Source organism: Neolamprologus brichardi, chromosome 20, assembly GCF_056152115.1.
Source record: "Neolamprologus brichardi isolate AB-2024 chromosome 20, ASM5615211v1, whole genome shotgun sequence".
NCBI lineage: Eukaryota > Metazoa > Chordata > Actinopteri > Cichliformes > Cichlidae > Neolamprologus > Neolamprologus brichardi.
In genome coordinates this window covers 23434455-23452353 of record NC_142123.1, presented here as the reverse complement: position 1 = coordinate 23452353, position 17899 = coordinate 23434455, and the positions used below count along the sequence as shown (strand labels likewise).

Genomic DNA, 17899 nt, shown 5'->3' with positions numbered 1-17899 from the left:
TCTGTAAGTGGTCAATAACATTGTTATTTTTGTAACTTTCCCTCTACACCAATATAGTGACTTTTAACCATCAAGATGTGATTAAAGTGCAGACTTTAATTCATGATGTTCAAAAACGGCAATGCATTAGCTGTTTATGGATTACAGCCATCTTTTATACATAGTCCCCTGTTTTCAGGGTAATTAGAAAATTAACTGGCGAGCAGTTTCACAGCCATGCAAGGCCTGTTTGTTTTCATTATCCACTGGCAAATTAAGTGGATAAAAGGTCTGGATTTTTTTTGCAAGGGTTGAACTCTCATTTGGTAGCTGTTCACTAGAACTTAGTAAGGTTCAAAGACATGTTGATCTATGTGAAGGAGGCAAGCATGAAACTGAAAAAGCACAATAAAGTTAAATACAAGTAAAATGCAGGACTGGCCAATCTGATGCATTAAAAATGAATGGACTGACGAACTCCACAACAACAAAAAAGTGCCACAGAAAACAACTAAAGTGGATGACCCTGAATCATTTGCTTGGTTAAGAAAAACAGCGTCACAGTATTTTGCCAAGTGACACTAACGAGGATGTAGCCGAGCCATTGTTGATGTCTACGAGAGAGGCCTTCATGAATGTAAATAAAAATGGTTTACAACAAGGCGCAAACTACTGGCTGCACTTAAAAACAAGGCCAGAATAGATTTTACCAGAAAAAAAGACACTAAAAGAAACTGCAGTTTGGGGAAAAAAGTGAATAGATAAAACAAACTACGAATGATTAGAAGAGATCTGAAGCATACCATATCATACGTTTGCTGCGGTGGACACAGTTTTATGGCATGGCTCGTGATAGAATTGGGCCTACAGTGTTTATTGATGATGTGACTGCTGATAGAAGGAGCGGCATGACTTCTCAATTGTTCACGGCTTTACTCTGTTCAGATTCAGTCAAATGCTGCAAAGCTGATCACACAGACCCTCACAGTGCAAACAGATAATGATCCGAAGCATACTACAAAAGAAACCCAAAAGCTACCAAAGAAGTGTGATGTTCTTAAATGACCAAGTCAGTCACTTTATCTCAACCTAACAGAGGATGCATTTCAGTTATTGAAGACACAAAGTGAACACAGCAAGACTGCGAAACAAGCAGCAGTAAAGACCTGGCAGAGTATCTCAAGTAGAGAAACACCATTTGGTGACGTCGGTGTCTAACAGTAACTTTGTGTACATTTAGATTGGTACATAGAAGTGCGTCATATTTGCATAAACTCAAAATTATTAAGGTTATGACAAAATGAAAGAAAATATAAAAAAGAAAAATGTGAAAATTCAAGGACGACATTAATTCAAGGCACACAAAAAGTATTCATAGCCAAAATCTAGTAAAAGTGCGTTTGATTTAACAGACATAAATTGAAGCCAAAGGCAATAGCCCCACCTGCTGGCAGTACGAATCACTACACCCTTATGAGACGCGTGTTCGTCGCCGCCATATTGCAGCGGTGTTTCTGAGCAAATTCAAACTGGATGACCAGAGACGGTAACATTTTTCATGTAGGTACTTATCTTACGATATTTAACCGTCTGTGTTTTAATTTCTACAATTAGAAATAATATTTCTAGTCTGCACAGTGTTGCAGGTTTCATGAAGTGGCAAACATTATTTTCCGTTATGGTAATACATACTGTATAAATCTGGAGTATTTGTTTATATTTACAAGCGCATCTGCTGATGCAATTCTGCTGACGCATATGTGTGATTTTTACAACTGCTGATCTACGTTCAGTGCAAATAACGAGGCGATTTTGCTTGAAATGTGGAACCGCGAGACTTCCTAAAGTTTTGTGTGGTTTTTGGTGTTCGTTACAGTCACGTGTGTATGTATTCAGCTCTCTATTTCCACAAATTTAAACAAAATACTATACTACTTTACTAAAACAAGTATAGTCTTATGTTAGACCAATAGAAAAAAAGCAATTAACAAAAAATAAAGATACGCACATATTTTGTAATGAACATATTTTTAATTTGACAAAGTATCATTCATAGTGGCTACAAAGTGTTCTGTTAAACGAACCAAACAGATGAAAATATTATGAGTGCTTTAATAACACATGGAATCCTGTCTTTGGAGGCGCAGGCCATCTAGAGACAAGACTTTCCCGCACCAATATGGCTGCGTCTATGTATATGCGCTGTCGTTAAGAAATGTAAATAGCAAAATATAAGAAACTCTTCTGAATATATTACACTGTTGCCTTATTTTTCGTAATTATTTTCCACGTTTTTTGTGGTGTACTATTATTTGTTCTTTAAAAAAAAAAAAAAAAAACGTCAGCGAACGTAACGTCCTCTGATTGGGCTGCAGGACCATCTTCCACTCGCTGAGTGACTGTTGGAGGGCGTGCTTTTGCTTTTGCCACACACACACTGTAGCTACCTAACCTGTAATGTCAGCGGCTGGATTTTGGTAGAACACCATTTTAATTCAACAGGATAAACCAGATTTTTGTAAGATCAAAGTAACTGAAAGGTGGGATAACTGGAGCTTTTATCAGTTGCTACTTTCAGCTTTAGTCAAATTTAACATTTGCCTAAATCCTAGAGCCTTTTATGGCTCTTACAATATGAAAGACCCTGCCTTGACCCTGTTTTATGGGAAACTCCGACTGTTGCAGATATGTATCTGCATTCATCTGAACAGCTGCTTTCTTCTCTGTTTTAGATATGACCAAACTGTTGCATTAGTGAAAGTGGTTCGTGAGGGGCCTTCCTTTTTCCATTTATCAAGGACAGCTGACCACAGAATGAAATCAGGCTCCTATAGTTAATCTTTACTTTATGGAATATATAAAGAGATATATATAGATAGAGAGATAGAGATATATATAGATAGATAGCGTAGTTGTTAGACTACACGCCTTTGGAGCAGAGGATCACAAGTTCGATCCTGGGGCGTCTGTATCCAGTAAGGGTCCTAAGGCTAGACCCCCTATGCTAAGCAAGCCTACCGCAGACATGAGCGAAACAGATAAATATGAAGGCATGCCGGCTCGGACGTCGCCCGGATCAACAAGGTCCGTGTCAGGTGTTGAGGAACCAGGGCACCCTGACTAGAGGTGGGCTACTGGAACAAGAAGGCATCGGTGGGCAAGAGACGAAAACAGGGCAATGACATTGGAATGTCGTTCGGTATGGTAACAAAGGTAGTCAGAACGGAGGGGATCAAACTACCAGAAGGCAACATTGCAGACATAGAGGACAGTTACAAGTACCTGGGGATCCCGCAGGCGAATGGGAACCATGAAGAGGTAAGAACAAGATCTGGGCAATCAACACCTACGCCCTGCCCGTGATCAGGTACCCTGTAATAGGCTGTCCAAAGGAGGAGTTAGAAGCCACTGACATCAAGACAAGAAAGCTGCCAGGTAAGAAAGCTCCTTTTTCGCTGTATGCTAAGGGTTTTCCGCTTAGTATACAGCACCCTGAGGCTGTATGCTACGCGGAAGGAAGGGGGCCGGGGACTGGTGAGTGTCAGCACCACAGTCCAGGATGAGACAAGTAACATCCACGAATACATCACGAAGATGGCCCCAACTGACAGCGTGCTCAGTGAATACCTCAGGCAGCAGAAACCCGAGAAAGTGGAGGAAGGCGAGGAGCCATCATGGAAGGACAGGTATGTACCACCGGCAGATATCCAGAAATCCTACCAGTGGCTGGACAAAGCTGGACTGAAAGACCGCACGGAAGCACTAATCATGGCAGCACAGGAACAAGCACTAAGCACAAGATCCATTGAGGCTGGGGTCTATCACACCAGGCAAGACCCCAGGTGCAGGCTGTGTGAAGATGCCCCAGAGACAATCCAGCACATAACAGCAGGGTGTAAGATGCTAGCAAGGCATACATGGAACGCCATAACCAAGTGGCTGGCGTAGCGTACAGGAACATCTGTGCCGAGTATAACCTGGAAGTCCCGGGGTCAAAATGGGAGATGCACTCCATAATCGGAGCACTAGGTGTAGTGACTCTCAAGCTAGGCGAGTGGCTCCAGCAGATCCCGGGAACAACAGCGGAGATTTCTGTCCAGAAGAGCACAGTCCTAGGAACAGCTAAGATACTGCGCAGGACCCTCAAGCTCCCAGGCCTCTGGTAGAGGACCTGAGCTTGAATGATTGACCGCCCACAGGGGCGAGTGGGGAAGTTTTTTATATATTGGTTACCCTCCTGCCTTTCCCAAAGGGTTTTAATATTTCTTTTTCGCCTCTTCTTTTAGACTCCCTCATATGGATGCAGTAATCTGCTGATAGCCCTTTCTTATATTTTGGGCCCAATGTTTTCTTCCACTTGTGTGGGAGGTCATCACTGGTGAGTTATGCACTAAAGTGCCCAGTGATGGCTGACATGGCCTCCAGTCCTCTGTCCAGAGCCTTGCCCTCTTCAGCGTTCGTGTGTGTTCAGTGATCTCATTGTAATAGAAATTTTGACTCCAGATCCGAAATGTAAATTGAAGTTGCCCACAGGACACTTTACTCCCATGGCCTCAGGCCAGCTGTTCAGGCTGTGGGCTCTAAATGCCCTTTTCTGACTGCAGAGATGGTGCAGAAAAACAATAGGTGAAAGGTCATTGTTTTGAGTATGCACAGTTTAGTGACAGTTCATGTGCATACCCGAGGAATGTCATGCATTTGAAGACTGCTGAATGGGCCATAGTTGAATAAGAAATCGAACATGAAGTCATCAGTTGTGGATCTTATCGGGGCACACGAGGCCAATGCAGTGGAGCCAGAAAAACCCTTATCTTCCAGTGTCACACCTGACACTACCTGGATGTAAGCTGATTCTTCTATTGCACAATTATTTTCAAAGGGAATAAAACTGAGTTGAAGTTTAAAACCCTTCTTCCACAATTATTTTTTTCCATTATGAACTACCTGACCTGCCTGGGATGGATGCAGCACAGCTGTTCACTCTCTGCTTTGTAGCCAATGACTACATAGTTTACCCTGTCAAAGATGCTACCAGCTACTTCAATTTTGGCTTAAACTAATGTAATAAGTGACCTAAAGTTGAATGTCTTTGAATGGTTACACATTTTCTTATTTTGATTGAAATGTATTGGAGAGATTTTTTTCTTTCTTTTGTTTATTCTGCAAGGTTGTGAAATTTACTCGGAAGCCGGAAAGCATTCGTCAGTGATTCAGGGTTTAAGAAACAGCTGGGCTAAAAAGTTTATATCGTCACAATGACGCCAACCGCCTACAAGAGCTACTTGAGAAATCGGACTCCTCCTGTAGCGACTTCCACAGTCGCTAGAGGCCGGGGATGGAGCCTGCCTATTTGCCTGACGCGCTGTCAACGTTACGCAATAATGCGAGAGGTAGAATTGTTTGCTTGTTTATTAAAGTGCTTACAGAGTAATGTCATCTCGCGATTTGGACTCTTACAACGTCACAGGCTCTAATGTAACAAGGCAAAACATGTTGTGCAGCGGTCAACAAAAACTACGGCTACCCAGCCCTCCTCTCTGTTAAAAATCAAAACCAGTGAATGACAGACTGACAACGCTCTCTTAATGTCACCGCTAGCACCCACGTGACTCCCATTACACATCACCATAGCAACCAAACAAATAAAAACCCAGTGATCATCAAAATTCAATACATTCAATTATGGCTCCTACACCTCCACTTCAAAAATCGTTGCCTTTGAGGCTGTCCGTTCAATGGATGGTAAGTACGTGGTCCTCTTAGTGTGAAAGTCTTTAATTGGGCTTTTAAAATGTTCAGCTATTCTTTTTAATTAGAATGGAATTAGAATAGGATTTCTAGAAGTTTCTATTGCTCTCTGTGTAAGTGGATTCAGTGAAATCACACATCTAATACACGTCAGGGTCAGCAATGAATAAATAAATGCAAACTGTTGATTTGTATGAATAAAAATATTTTAATTTTCAATGCCGTGCTCTCTGCAGGAGCAGTGTGCCTACTTGAAGGGATGTGCAACGTTGCCCACATGTTTGGTGCTATTACATTTGTGGATGAATTGCATGCTAGAGGATTATAAGGCCCCAGAGGAGGAGGGATTGAAGACAGAGATAAAGTCATGAAAAAAATGGATATCATCTCTGGTACACTTTGTAAGTGGACACTTCATCAGTGAGAGCAAACATTTTCTGACAGCTGCTGCATAGGTTTTATAGAGGATTTAATATCCAGCTATGGCAATCAGCTGTTTTGGTGGCTGTATTGCCAGCACCAGCCCCTGGTGGACACAGTGCCCTGTTGTGCTGCAGGTTTCTTCTCTACCAAGTCTCTGCCCCCATGCTGTTGGCAGGGGAATACATTAAGATCCTGAAAAGTGAAGAAGGCCAGATGCTCAGAAGGAAACATCAGACGACTGTCAAGCTGCTTCGACAGATGCTGATGGATTCTGGCTTTCCTGTGGTTCACTGTCCAAACCACATTATTCTTGTCCAAGTAAGAAAATTCATGCACATTATGCTTTTGCACGAATTGCCCATGGAATCTTTAGTTGACAGGACAGTTGGTTCTGAAACAGGCATTTGATGCCTGGATAATTTTTTTTTTACCCTCTACTCACTTAGTTACACTTAGTTAGGCCCACTTTGCTAGTAACAAGTTGGTCTCACTTTTGATTTTTTTTTATATACTTATATGATTATATTTCATATTTGCATTTACAAGTAGTTCAAAAGGTGTACCTAATATACTGGCCATGAGAGATTCTGTAAATTTCTCTTATAGAATGAGTTCCGTCTTACACTCAAAATTCAATTTGAGACTAAGACTGTGGTTTGTGACACTATGACGTCTTGTGACAACATCAACGTTCAGGCGATTGACTACCCCGCCATGGGTAAAGGAGAGGTGCTGCGCACTGCCCCCACAACAGACCACAATCCCCAGAGGATGCACTACTTTTTTAGTGTCAGTTTAACAATTCAGTTGCCAATCCTGTTTTTGTTGAGTTCTCCTTACCATATTGAAGTGTAAAATGCAGAAAAGTTGACTTTTATGCTCAATAATATGCCTGGCCATTAAGTAACAAAGATGATGAAAGGTATTACTTTAAAGCTTCATCAGATAGTGAACCAACTAATGGTTTAAAAACCTCGCTTATGATAGGATTATTTGGTCAGTATTTAAGCTGTTAAGGTTATCCAACATCTGTAATTCTCAGTCGTCACTGCATCTTTTGTGTTGCTTTGTCTTCACAGATCGGCTGATGAAACATGAAAGGAAGTGGGTTTGGACCTGAGGTCGCCCGCCTTAGCAGAGTGCAACTTCTGCCAGCAACTTCTTCACTTTGAAAGATGAGTGTGAGAGAGAAGTCTTACTGCAAAGGCCTCAGTCCCATGATATCAGCAGTTGCCTGACATCACCAAAAGCACTGAATTCTCACGATATTAAAGCTGTATTTTTTTTTTTTAAATTTTAAATAAACATGCGGTCTGTGTGTGGTTAAAGCATCAATGAACTCTTTTACATTTTTTCAAAACTTCAGCTTTTACATGAATTAGCTGTTACATATATGTGCAAAATGTAGTTTTTTTCCAAAGAGTTTCTGAACTTAAACTTTAAATACTGAACATAGTTTCCATCACAGAGGTTTTTATGTTCACATATATTTAAATAAATGATCCGTGTTCCTAGTCTACTGGATTTCATATTTCATTCTTTGATTTTCTAATATTTTTAATTGTATTTCTTTTTAATAATTTATTTGAGTATTCTGGGAAAAGGATGACAGCAGTGGACAAATATGTGGACAGATGTTCTTGCGTTCTTGACAGATGTTCTTGCGTTCTTCTCAGATGAATCTTTTCAGCTGCTGTTTGTTGGAAGAGTTTTGTTACTCTACCTTTCACTTCAGTCTTGAACTGTGAATCCAGTTATGACCAGGCCATAGTTTTCAAATCTTCTGTCATTCTTGGAGTGTAGAAACCTTTACCCCTAGTTCCATCTACTGTTTTCGCTCATGCATACATTGTGCACATCAGCTTCAGCTGTTGCAGGCAGTGTAGTCCATGGCCATGTCAATCTCATCCCAACAAATTTGTTTTCATTTTATCTGGCCAATGATTTGCTGCCGATATTTATCAAGCTTCAAATCTTTTTCTTTGGTTACGTTTAATCTTTTAATTTTGTGCCATTTAAATAATCATTGTTTTTCTTGGACATTGTATTCAAAGAACTACTTCATACTGTGTTCTTCAGACATTCAGCCCCTTGTGCTAAACAAAAAGCATACGTCTGCTCATCCAGTTTTATTTTCATACATTTATATGACAGTTAGGGTATCTGTGGTGCATATGTGCTATACTGATATATGAGGAATTTTATTACATGCTTTACTCCTGACAGAGATATATCTGGCATGCTAAAGGGTGATTGCAATTCAGTTTTACAGATTAGGAAATAAAATAAATAGCATAAGCAAAATAGTTTGGGTTTTTTTTACTGTTAAAATATTCTTCTGCTTTCATTTTTAATGTGAAACATATGAAACGACAGATACAGATGTTCAATTTAGTAGTCTTCTGCATGCAAAATGATCTTAAGGGCAGATTTGTGGTCATCTGGTTTTTCATTCATGAAATGCCCTTTGTGACATTCATGGCTTCACCACATGGAGGCACACTGGGCCTCCTCTTTGCAGCTGTGAGGCAGTGACATCAGACTCCACCTCCCTTTGCAGATGACTCATAACTGGTGCAGCAGCTTTTGTAATGAACCACTAGAGGGTATCAGCAGAAAACAGGATATTGTGTTTCCCATCTAGATAACACGTGAGATCACATTGGTTGTATTAAAATCCGACAAACACACTTCCATACAGCTCACAGCATGGCACAACTGTAAAATCTGAGATTTTAGATACTAATTTCAATTAAATGAACTACTGACTTAATCTGCTATAACTGTAACAGCAGTATTATCAGTATTTTTTTCTTGCATGATAGTGGTGCTGTATGCTGTAGGCCGTGATCACCATGATTAGATTAACATACTCCAACGCAAAGACAGAAATCAATGAAGAGGAAGCGCCTGCTTTATTGCTCATTTCTTAATTCATCTAACTGTGCATCCGGACATTACAGGAGGGTGCTTGTGCATCCACCGTGTTTGCGTGGAAGCCCTTGAAGCAGCACTTGACATGAAAGACGTGGGATTCTGCAGCAGAGACGTTTCCCCTCTTTGCTCTGGGAGAATTACCATGAGCTCACGTTTAGAGCCCGTTATGTAACCGTGTCGGTGGAAGTGGAGTAGACCACCAATATGATGCAAGTCTTGCTAGCTCAGAGCACAACCATATTTGGTTTTATTTAAATGAATGTTCTTGTTATGCATTGAGTTGACTTAGTAGAGTTTGATTTATTACATTATGCATAGATATTATCACACGAGATTTACGATACAGAGGCTATAATTTGGCATTTAGGGTCTTGTGCATTGTTTGACCTCATTATCACACATTACTTCCCTTCCCATCAGTGTCCTTTGTAGATACGGGATGTTCAGTTCCTTATTGGAAACTTTTCTACACTTCCTGTAAGATAGCTGAAGTGGAGAAGAAATCATGCTGGCATGAAGGCCCACAGGCAGTGTGTGTGTGTGTGTGTGTGTGTGTGTGTGTGTGTGTGTGTTGGTTTTCAGACCCCTTGAAATGATGAGGAAGTTTGCTGCTGGCTGCAGGTGCTGAAACGGCAGTAAGGTGTAGAATGGCAGTGATACGATACGTGCTGCGGAATGTCTGATCAGTTTGTGGCTGCGAGCGTTTGTGTGTGAATGTGAGTGTATTTAGCTCCATTTCTCATACTGTGTTAATCCCGATGCCCTGCACATCTGTGTGTCCCCCCACTCACGTGTGCAGACAGATGAGCTGCATGGCTGGGTTCCCACTGCACGCATCACCCTCTCCCTCTCTCCTTTCCCTTCTCTTATTTCTCCCAATCCGCCTGCATTATTATACACCAGTGATGTACTATGGCAATGTCTTGGAGGACCGTGCTGTTGTGCTTTTTAGTAAAGCACAACAGCACACTTAGCAGTCCCCGTGATATTTAAATTTAAGGAAATTAGTTTAAAGGGAAGAGGTGTGAATTTTTTTCTATTTCCACCTTCAGGGCTGTGTCCAATCTGATTATGAATATTATCATCATGAAAAAGAACACAAATATTATGTAACTACGTGAATCACCAGCTAAAAGTGTCTGAATTAATCTCATTTTTGTTTTTTTTACCTCCTGAAGGGTGTGATTTTAATCTTAAATACTGCACCACACACTACAGTCTCTGTAATGAACTGGACTGGACTGCATAGTGACAGCTACAGTGCAGTATATCATTGGATTTCGGTTTCAAAAGGGTATCATGAAGGTCCCACAGAAAATTCCACACAGATCAGGGGAACGTGGCTGTGACCAAGAGATAATGCTACAATAATAATGCATTATTATATGGACCAATGCAGTTCCACCTCAGTTCTAAGCATCTCAAAGGATAAGTTACACCTCAAGGTACAAATGTGCAAATATATCTGTCATACTAACCAACATGTTGTTCTCAAAGGGTGGGGGGAAATATACTTTAGAAAATAATCAAAATCGCCCAGTGTTACTAAAATGTAATAATACCGAGTGCCAACAGCTCCCTTCTAAATAAAAACTCGCTATAATGTTACAAAATCGCAAAGAAATGTTTCGCTCATACGGCGATTGACAAAAAGTGGTTTCATTGAGACTTGGTCGTAACAAACTTTGTTATATTTCCGCTATGACTTTAAATCGTAAGGATAAAACTCCTCCCTCTTGAGTTGCTCTACTGTCAACTAAAAAAAAAAACCTCCCATGCATGCATCGGAATGGTAAGAAGAGAATGCGCATGGATGCCCCGGATACGATGTGGAGCAGTTGAAGTTGATGAAGAAACTATTGGCCACAAAGCGTCCACATTTAAACGTGTGTCTCGTAAATTAAAGTGCAAATAGATCTCCACTGAGTCTTTGCTTTGTTGGGGGCAGACCAGACTCACTGACTGATGGAAATAGAGAAGAGGAAAAAGGGGAAATCTCTTCGCTCAAGCAGAAGCACCACGAACTGGCGGGGCAACATTTAACGTCTTTTTTTTCGGGTGATATGTAGGGCTTTTTTTTTTCTGTTCTTTTATTTTGTTTTTTGTTTGTTTGTTTGTTTGTTTTCGTCGATCGGTGGACTATGTAGTTAGTGTTTGCACTTGCGAGTAGTATGCTATTGACTCCGATATGTCTAATGTGACGCCGAGTAAAAGCGTGGAATGGCTGCAACTCGAGTTAGAGTCCGGGGGCACTTCTCTCCTCCTGCTGGACTGCCGTTCACATGAGCTTTATGAATCATCCCATATAGAGACCGCCATAAACCTGGCCATTCCGGGGCTGATGCTCCGGAGGTTCAGAAAGGGAAACATACCTATCCGGGCTATCATTCCCAACCACGAGGATAAGGAGAAGTTCATGAGACGGTGCAAGACGGACACGGTCCTTCTGTACGATGAGTGCTCCGTGGGCTGGCAGGACAGCGGGACTCCGACGTCGGTTCTGGGTCTGCTTCTTCAGAAACTGTGGGAAGACGGCTGCACAGCGTATTATCTGGAAGGTAAATAGTTTTTCCGTTAAAATAAGCAAAAACAAACAGAGAACTGTGTATGCAAATGTTCTGTACTTGTAATTGAGTTCATAAGGATAAAAAATGCCTCACGGCGCATAAGTTTCCTTTAAGGTAAATTTGTAAAGTAAGATTTGGCCCAACCGCAGCAAAACTTTATTATAAGAAGTAAAGGCGAAGAAATGATTTTTTTTTCCTCGGTGGAGCAGAAGTTGGGACACTGTGAGGTTTTTTTTGTAACTGTGAGGTTTCCTTTTTTAGCTTCTGAGGTTTAAAACGAAACTGTAAATGTTTATTGCGCTATACAAACGTAAATGTTAGTCCTGCGCAGATGTTCATCCTGTGCTGTGTGTTTGCGGTTTGAAGCTTGTTCAGAAGTTTGTGTGTCACTACTGAGATTCTCAATTAAAATTCCAAAATGGCTGCGCCATGTTTTGCTCTAGCAGGAACAGGCATGCATTTCATGAATGGCCTCTTTGGGGGGTCTTTACAGTACTGCCAGTCTCAACACCCTGCAGCGATTTTCCATTGATATGTGGTTTAAATAAACTTTTATGTAAGGTTGCACCTTAAGAAAAAAAAATGATTTAAATGTGTATATGTGACTTTGTTTGTGTCTTTGGCTCTTGTCCAGGTGGGTTTGTAAAGTTCCACACGGAGTACCCAGAGCACTGTGAGACCCTCTTGGACAGCTCCTGTCCCAGCTCCTCACCGCCAGTGTCTGTTCTGGGCTTCGGAAATCTCAGAATCAGCTCCGATTGTTCCGACGGGGAGTCTGATCGCGAGCCTACCAGTGCCACAGAGTCCGAGGAGAGCCCCATTCCGAGTAATCAGCCTGCCTTCCCTGTCCAAATCCTACCCTACCTTTATCTGGGCTGTGCCAAAGACTCCACTAACCTAGATGTGCTGGGCCAGTACAACATCAAGTACATCTTGAATGTCACACCCAATCTCCCCAACATGTTTGAGCATGATGGACACTTCAGGTACAAACAGATCCCCATTTCGGACCACTGGAGTCAGAACCTGTCCCAGTTCTTTCCAGAGGCAATATCATTTATAGGTGAGTAACTCAGATATTGGTTTTGTTGGAAAAAAAACTTGGAGACTCACTTTTCAGAAAGTTTAGTTTGTTTTGCTACAAGGCGTGTCGTGTGAGAGTAGGTTGTAAGTTCAAGTAGGCTTGGCAGCTTTTGTTCGTGGGATTAAACGCAAACAAATGAGGGATTTACTTTTTTTTCTTTTATTTCTTTTATTAATAATAAAATAACAAATGAGCATGCTTGAGCTAGCCATTAGTTAGCACAGTTGGTTCTCGAATGTGCTTGTTGGACAGGTGGCAGTTTAGTGGGTGATTAAAGATGATGCTCTCAGGTGTTAGACAGCATTATCACATTTATACAGGATAGCAACCTTGGAAGAGAACGTCCTCCTTTTTTTGTTTTGTTTCTAGCAGCATCGCGACGCTGTTTTAATTTGCTTTTGATTTAGCGTCTCTTCCCGTCACTGCACCTGAAACCACAGCTTTTCGCTTGTTTGTTTGGTGGCTGCGGTTCTGCATCATGAACCAGAATGAGGAAGGAAAAGTTGTTTCCACCCTGGGCTGTGTTTGATGAAAGGGTTCAACCCAGTATCATGCCAAAGTGTAAAACAGACATGCTGGTCCATCGTGTCAATTTCACGCTTTGCCTTTCCAAAAAATGAAATTGAGACAATGGCAGAAGTTGCATTACTACATGCAGACATTGCATTACCAGTTGGGGGAGATAATATATTTAGTTAGTGACCAAAAAACGTATCAAGTACATTTCCTTAATCTTTAGAGTCGTTTAAGCTAATATCTATTTACATGTTAATGTGTTATTAATGTCTGTCTAAACACTTTCTGGTGATTATTTTCATGTTGGCTTGATATAAAATATCTCCCTCTGCTGTTACTGCAGATTGCTACAACTACATTTCAGGTTTTGGAGAGGCAAAGCATGAATTGGATACAGTAGACCGGCGTGTCTATTACACGCTTTGTCTGGACTTCAGGTTGCTGGGTTGCCAAGCTTTGTTGTGTTGTTTAGATTGAGGTTGCTTGCTAATTTTGGCAAGCAAAACCAGGTTTTAGGTATGCTGTGTTTGTTTTGTTAAAAGCAGACACGGCATTGATAACTAAAATAACCAAAGAGTTATGCTGACCTTAGTCTACCTTTTCTCTCACAGACGAGGCTAGGTCAAAGCAATGTGGCATCCTGGTCCACTGCCTGGCCGGCATCAGCCGCTCAGTCACCGTCACTGTGGCCTACCTGATGCAGAGACTCCACCTCTCTCTGAATGATGCTTACGACTTTGTCAAGAGGAAGAAGTCTAACATTTCGCCAAACTTCAACTTCATGGGTCAGCTCTTGGACTTTGAGAGAACTCTGGGGCTGCACAGTCCCTGTGACAACTGTTCTACCAACCAGGAGCAGCTCTTTTTCACCACACCAACCAATCACAATGTCTTTCAGCTAGATACGCTGGAGTCGACATGAGATGTGATAGAACAGCCTTTTTTTTGTGGTTTCCTGAGGTGACTCTGAGGTTTCTGAGCCTGTCAGGTGGCTGACACTTATAGTACGTCAGTTACAGTATTTCTGCACCAAAAGGAACTACTCCTATATGCAGAAAACATACTCTGTTAGATCCAGTCTCAATGCCTTAATATCTAACACAATGATGACTTTTGGTATCTGACATACATGGTATTAATGAATGGTCATGTACAGCCATAATAACAAGACATTTCTCTAGCATTGTTCTTTGACTGTTATTTGCTTTTCACCAGCTGTACAATGGATGTTCCTGTATCTGTATCAGTCATCAATATTGCCTTGATGGTCTAAAAAAAAGTCTTTGGCCAATTAGAATGTTTTCTTTGAACCGATATGAGATATTTGGGGGGGTTACCTAAGCTGATTGGGGGGGGGGGGGGGGGGGGGGGGGGGGGGAATGGCTACTGCAGCAATCCCACCTTGAATTACTGTCCAGTTTTTCTTATATAAGTATTTAAATACATTATAAATATTTTCTTCTTCCACTTTCACTCAGAATACTTTCACAAATTTCTGCTAAACATTATTAGACTTTACACGTAAGATCTGGCAGCCTGTTCTGTGTATATATATATTTTAACTGTGATATTTTTTAATCGCAAAATATCAAAGTTTGAATATGTTATCCTTCAAAAACGCTCCCTGTACGTCTTGTTGCTCAAAGCTGCATTATTTGCATGGGACTTTGTTCTATCAAGGTTTTTTCTTCTAACCTTTACATCATATAACCTGTTGTTGGTGAGGCCTTGACCATACCTTAACATGAAATTATAGGTATAACGTGTAGGAGTATCCTTTTAGTCAGTTGAAAGGAACAAATATGTAAGTATTCAGTTCATGAACAAGTACACGTCCACCTTGTTTTTTAATCCAACCTTCTTCAGTCTGCAGCTACTTCTGACGAAAAAGTAATGTTTCGAGAAAGATGACGTGTAATTAGCTGTGCTTTTTTCGCCCGTCTCATCTCAGAACAAATGAACGAGTTTGATGAATGAAAGGGCATAAAAGGAAATGAGATTGACCAGTGTATTCTTACCTCACAGTGAGACATTTTCAGGGATTTTTATACAAGGCATCTGTATCTCATCATGGCCTCTTAAAGTGCTCCCAAGGGCTGTTTTGTTTGGTATGTTTATAAAGATGTACATAAAATGTGGTTGTCATGGGAACATTTTTTTTTTAAATCAACAAGAATATGAAAGTGACCCTTGTTGGACCCTTATGTATAGTATGTGTAAAGCTAAATGTCCAAGACATTCTGTAAAAGTTTATAGTTCAAATATATTGTATATTTTTACTTGAATATGATTTGTTTGTCTTTGCTTAGACTTTTGCTTTCTTTTTACTGAGAGTCGATAACATTCAAAACAAAGGTGGTTACGTGGTTAAGTCAGTAACAAACAGGGCTCTGAAAGATCCAGGGAGAGTTGCAAGCAGTTGTTCAGTGTTTTCTGGGATCAAGGTTGCCACTGTGGTTAGATGTCTGTTTTCTGTCCACTCTGAAGCCCGACTTCCTGTCTCCCACAGGCTTTCTTGACACAAGACAAGTGACAGGGCCAGATCTGTCAATACCACAGTGCAGGCACACCCACTAGTCACTCATATATTGCTTAAAGGAAGAGGAAGATGACACAGCATGTACTCCACCACAGATACAAGACTTCGGACAGCTCCCCTCTGCAACTTCACTCCTCTAGAGTGATAAAATTTAATAACAGTGCTGCACAATAGCTGTTATTCCTAGTGAAATTACCTTTTTTTGTTTGTTGTTTATTAAGATTTGCACATTTCCTGAAGGGGGGTGGGGAGGGGGCAATATCCTATAAAGCCATTAATGAAATTTGTTTATTTACAAAGAAGAACTGAGAACTCTTTAACACTCTTGCTACCATTTAGAGGGAAATTAACACGTCCTTTTGCTTTTCTCACGGTACCAATTAAAAAAAAAGTCATTCACACAAAGTTTACAAGAAAGTATTTACTTTCTGGTAAAAAAAGAAAAAGTACATTAAGTATATTTCATAATACCATGCAAACAATATACTCTATCTCATATCCGTTAAAACAATAATTAGACGGCTTGAGTTTTGTCTGGAAGTTTCTGAATTGGTAAGCAGTTCTTTGTTTTCTCCATTTGATGTGTCATTACAGCTCCCTCAATGCTCAGTAGGTCTCGTATCTTTTCTACCTTGTCAGGGAGATTTATTCAAATGTTCTTTGCCAGATGACAGAAAGATGGTGTAATAAATTCCCAAAGAAATTGTTTCACGAACCAAAGCCAAGCTTTCTAAGTCAGACAAAAAAAAAAAAGTAGAGATGGGGGGAAATGCTTTGTATTGCTCCCCTATCCATACAGCAGTTCATTGTCCAATAACTGTCACCGTATGGCATTTAATGAATTAAATACTACATTAAAACTCTTTTAGTTCCAGCTTTGAGACAAAGACAAATGAGAATATTTTGGCGGGTTAGATATAAAACCTTACAGCTCTCTGAGCAGCAATATAGCACATGAAAAGACGTGCCTAGCAACACCTCGCAGTTGTGACGATAAAAGTTGTTGAATGATGGGTTTTCCAGCATGACTGAACCTGGCAAGCCACATACCTGCAGGCTAAAGCTATGATTAGGTCTGAAAAGACACCCACTCTAAGGCAAAGGCAATGGGTTGCTGCAGCACATTGGAAAACTAGTGTGGAGTGAGAACAATCATAGTGAACTTATCTGTAAACGGCACCGTAGACCCACAACGTATCATCAGTGCTCTACACAAGTAAAGAAGAGTGATGTAAATGGTTACACACCTTTAAATACCTGATTTTATTGCCGTCGCACACTAGTGTCTATCAAACACTTATCTTCAGGTAGAATGTACAAACTGGTGTTCATAAGTGAGATTCCCATGCATCTACCATTCAGCACTTCTGACACCTGTTATTTGTGGAATGCCTCACCTGAGATTTAAAAATAGCTTTTTGCATTCTGCAGTTATGAATCACTTTGTGTTTTGCTGCCAGCTTCAAAGCTGGGTGTGAGGTCTGAACAGACGGTGTATTCCCCATCACTTGCTCACTCAAGAAACTTGTGAAATTACAGAGTTCATTCTGAAGTTTGGCAGAACTTTTTAAGCAAACCTTTGATAAAGAAAGATGATTGACTTCCATTTACAGGAAATTGATGCCAAGTAGTTTTTTGTTTTTTGTTTTTAATTTTTTGTGAGATATAAGGGGCTTTTTCTGTCCTGTTATGATCATTTATGAAGGAAAGCAGAGGCTAATGTAGTGCTTACTCAGCAGCCACTGCTGGTGAAGCAGATGTGCATGAGACTTGACTTGATTTTAGCTCTGGGTGGGGGTTGGAAGGGGCCTATGCCTGTTTGCAAGCTTATGCTTATGTTGTATTTGTGTGTGTGTGTGTGTGTGTGTGTGTGTGTGTGTGTGTGTGTGTGTGTGTGTGTGTGTGTGTGTGCCTGTGCTGCTGGGGCTAAGCAAAAGCCAGCCAGAGCTGGTTCACACCTGCTGTGGTTATAAGAACATACTTAACATACTGCATGACTGACAATAATTTCACAGCTGCTTCTGCTTCTGATGCACACTAACAGCATTAGCTCATTTATTCAGTTCACCCTCACTGAACACAGAGCCACGGTATTCACAGAGGACT

At 40.8% G+C, this 17899-nt stretch overlaps 1 protein-coding gene and 1 pseudogene across 1 annotated transcript; both read left to right on the top strand.

Moving 5' to 3' along the window:
• The first annotated feature begins 4937 nt into the window (after positions 1–4937).
• Positions 4938–7303, top strand: LOC102776208 (5-aminolevulinate synthase, non-specific, mitochondrial-like; annotated as a pseudogene).
• A 3554-nt stretch (positions 7304–10857) lies between these two features.
• On the top strand, positions 10858–14628 carry LOC102782355 (dual specificity protein phosphatase 7-like). The gene is made up of 3 exons (XM_006796473.3): positions 10858–11645; positions 12289–12717; positions 13866–14628. The coding sequence occupies exons 1-3, from the start codon at positions 11276–11278 to the stop codon at positions 14174–14176; spliced, it is 1110 nt and encodes a 369-aa protein (XP_006796536.1). The 5' UTR covers positions 10858–11275; the 3' UTR covers positions 14177–14628.
• Positions 14629–17899: the final 3271 nt, after the last annotated feature.

What these genes read in the sequence shown, in the direction of transcription:
- LOC102782355 (XM_006796473.3), top strand. Translation starts at nt 11,276, where the DNA reads ATGTCTAATGTGACGCCGAGTAAAAGCGTGGAATGGCTGCAACTCGAG. An exon ending in CACAGCGTATTATCTGGAAG is followed by an intron (nt 11,646 to 12,288) that starts GTAAATAGTTTT and finishes GCTCTTGTCCAG; the next exon opens with GTGGGTTTGTAAAGTTCCAC. An exon ending in AGAGGCAATATCATTTATAG is followed by an intron (nt 12,718 to 13,865) that starts GTGAGTAACTCA and finishes TTTCTCTCACAG; the next exon opens with ACGAGGCTAGGTCAAAGCAA.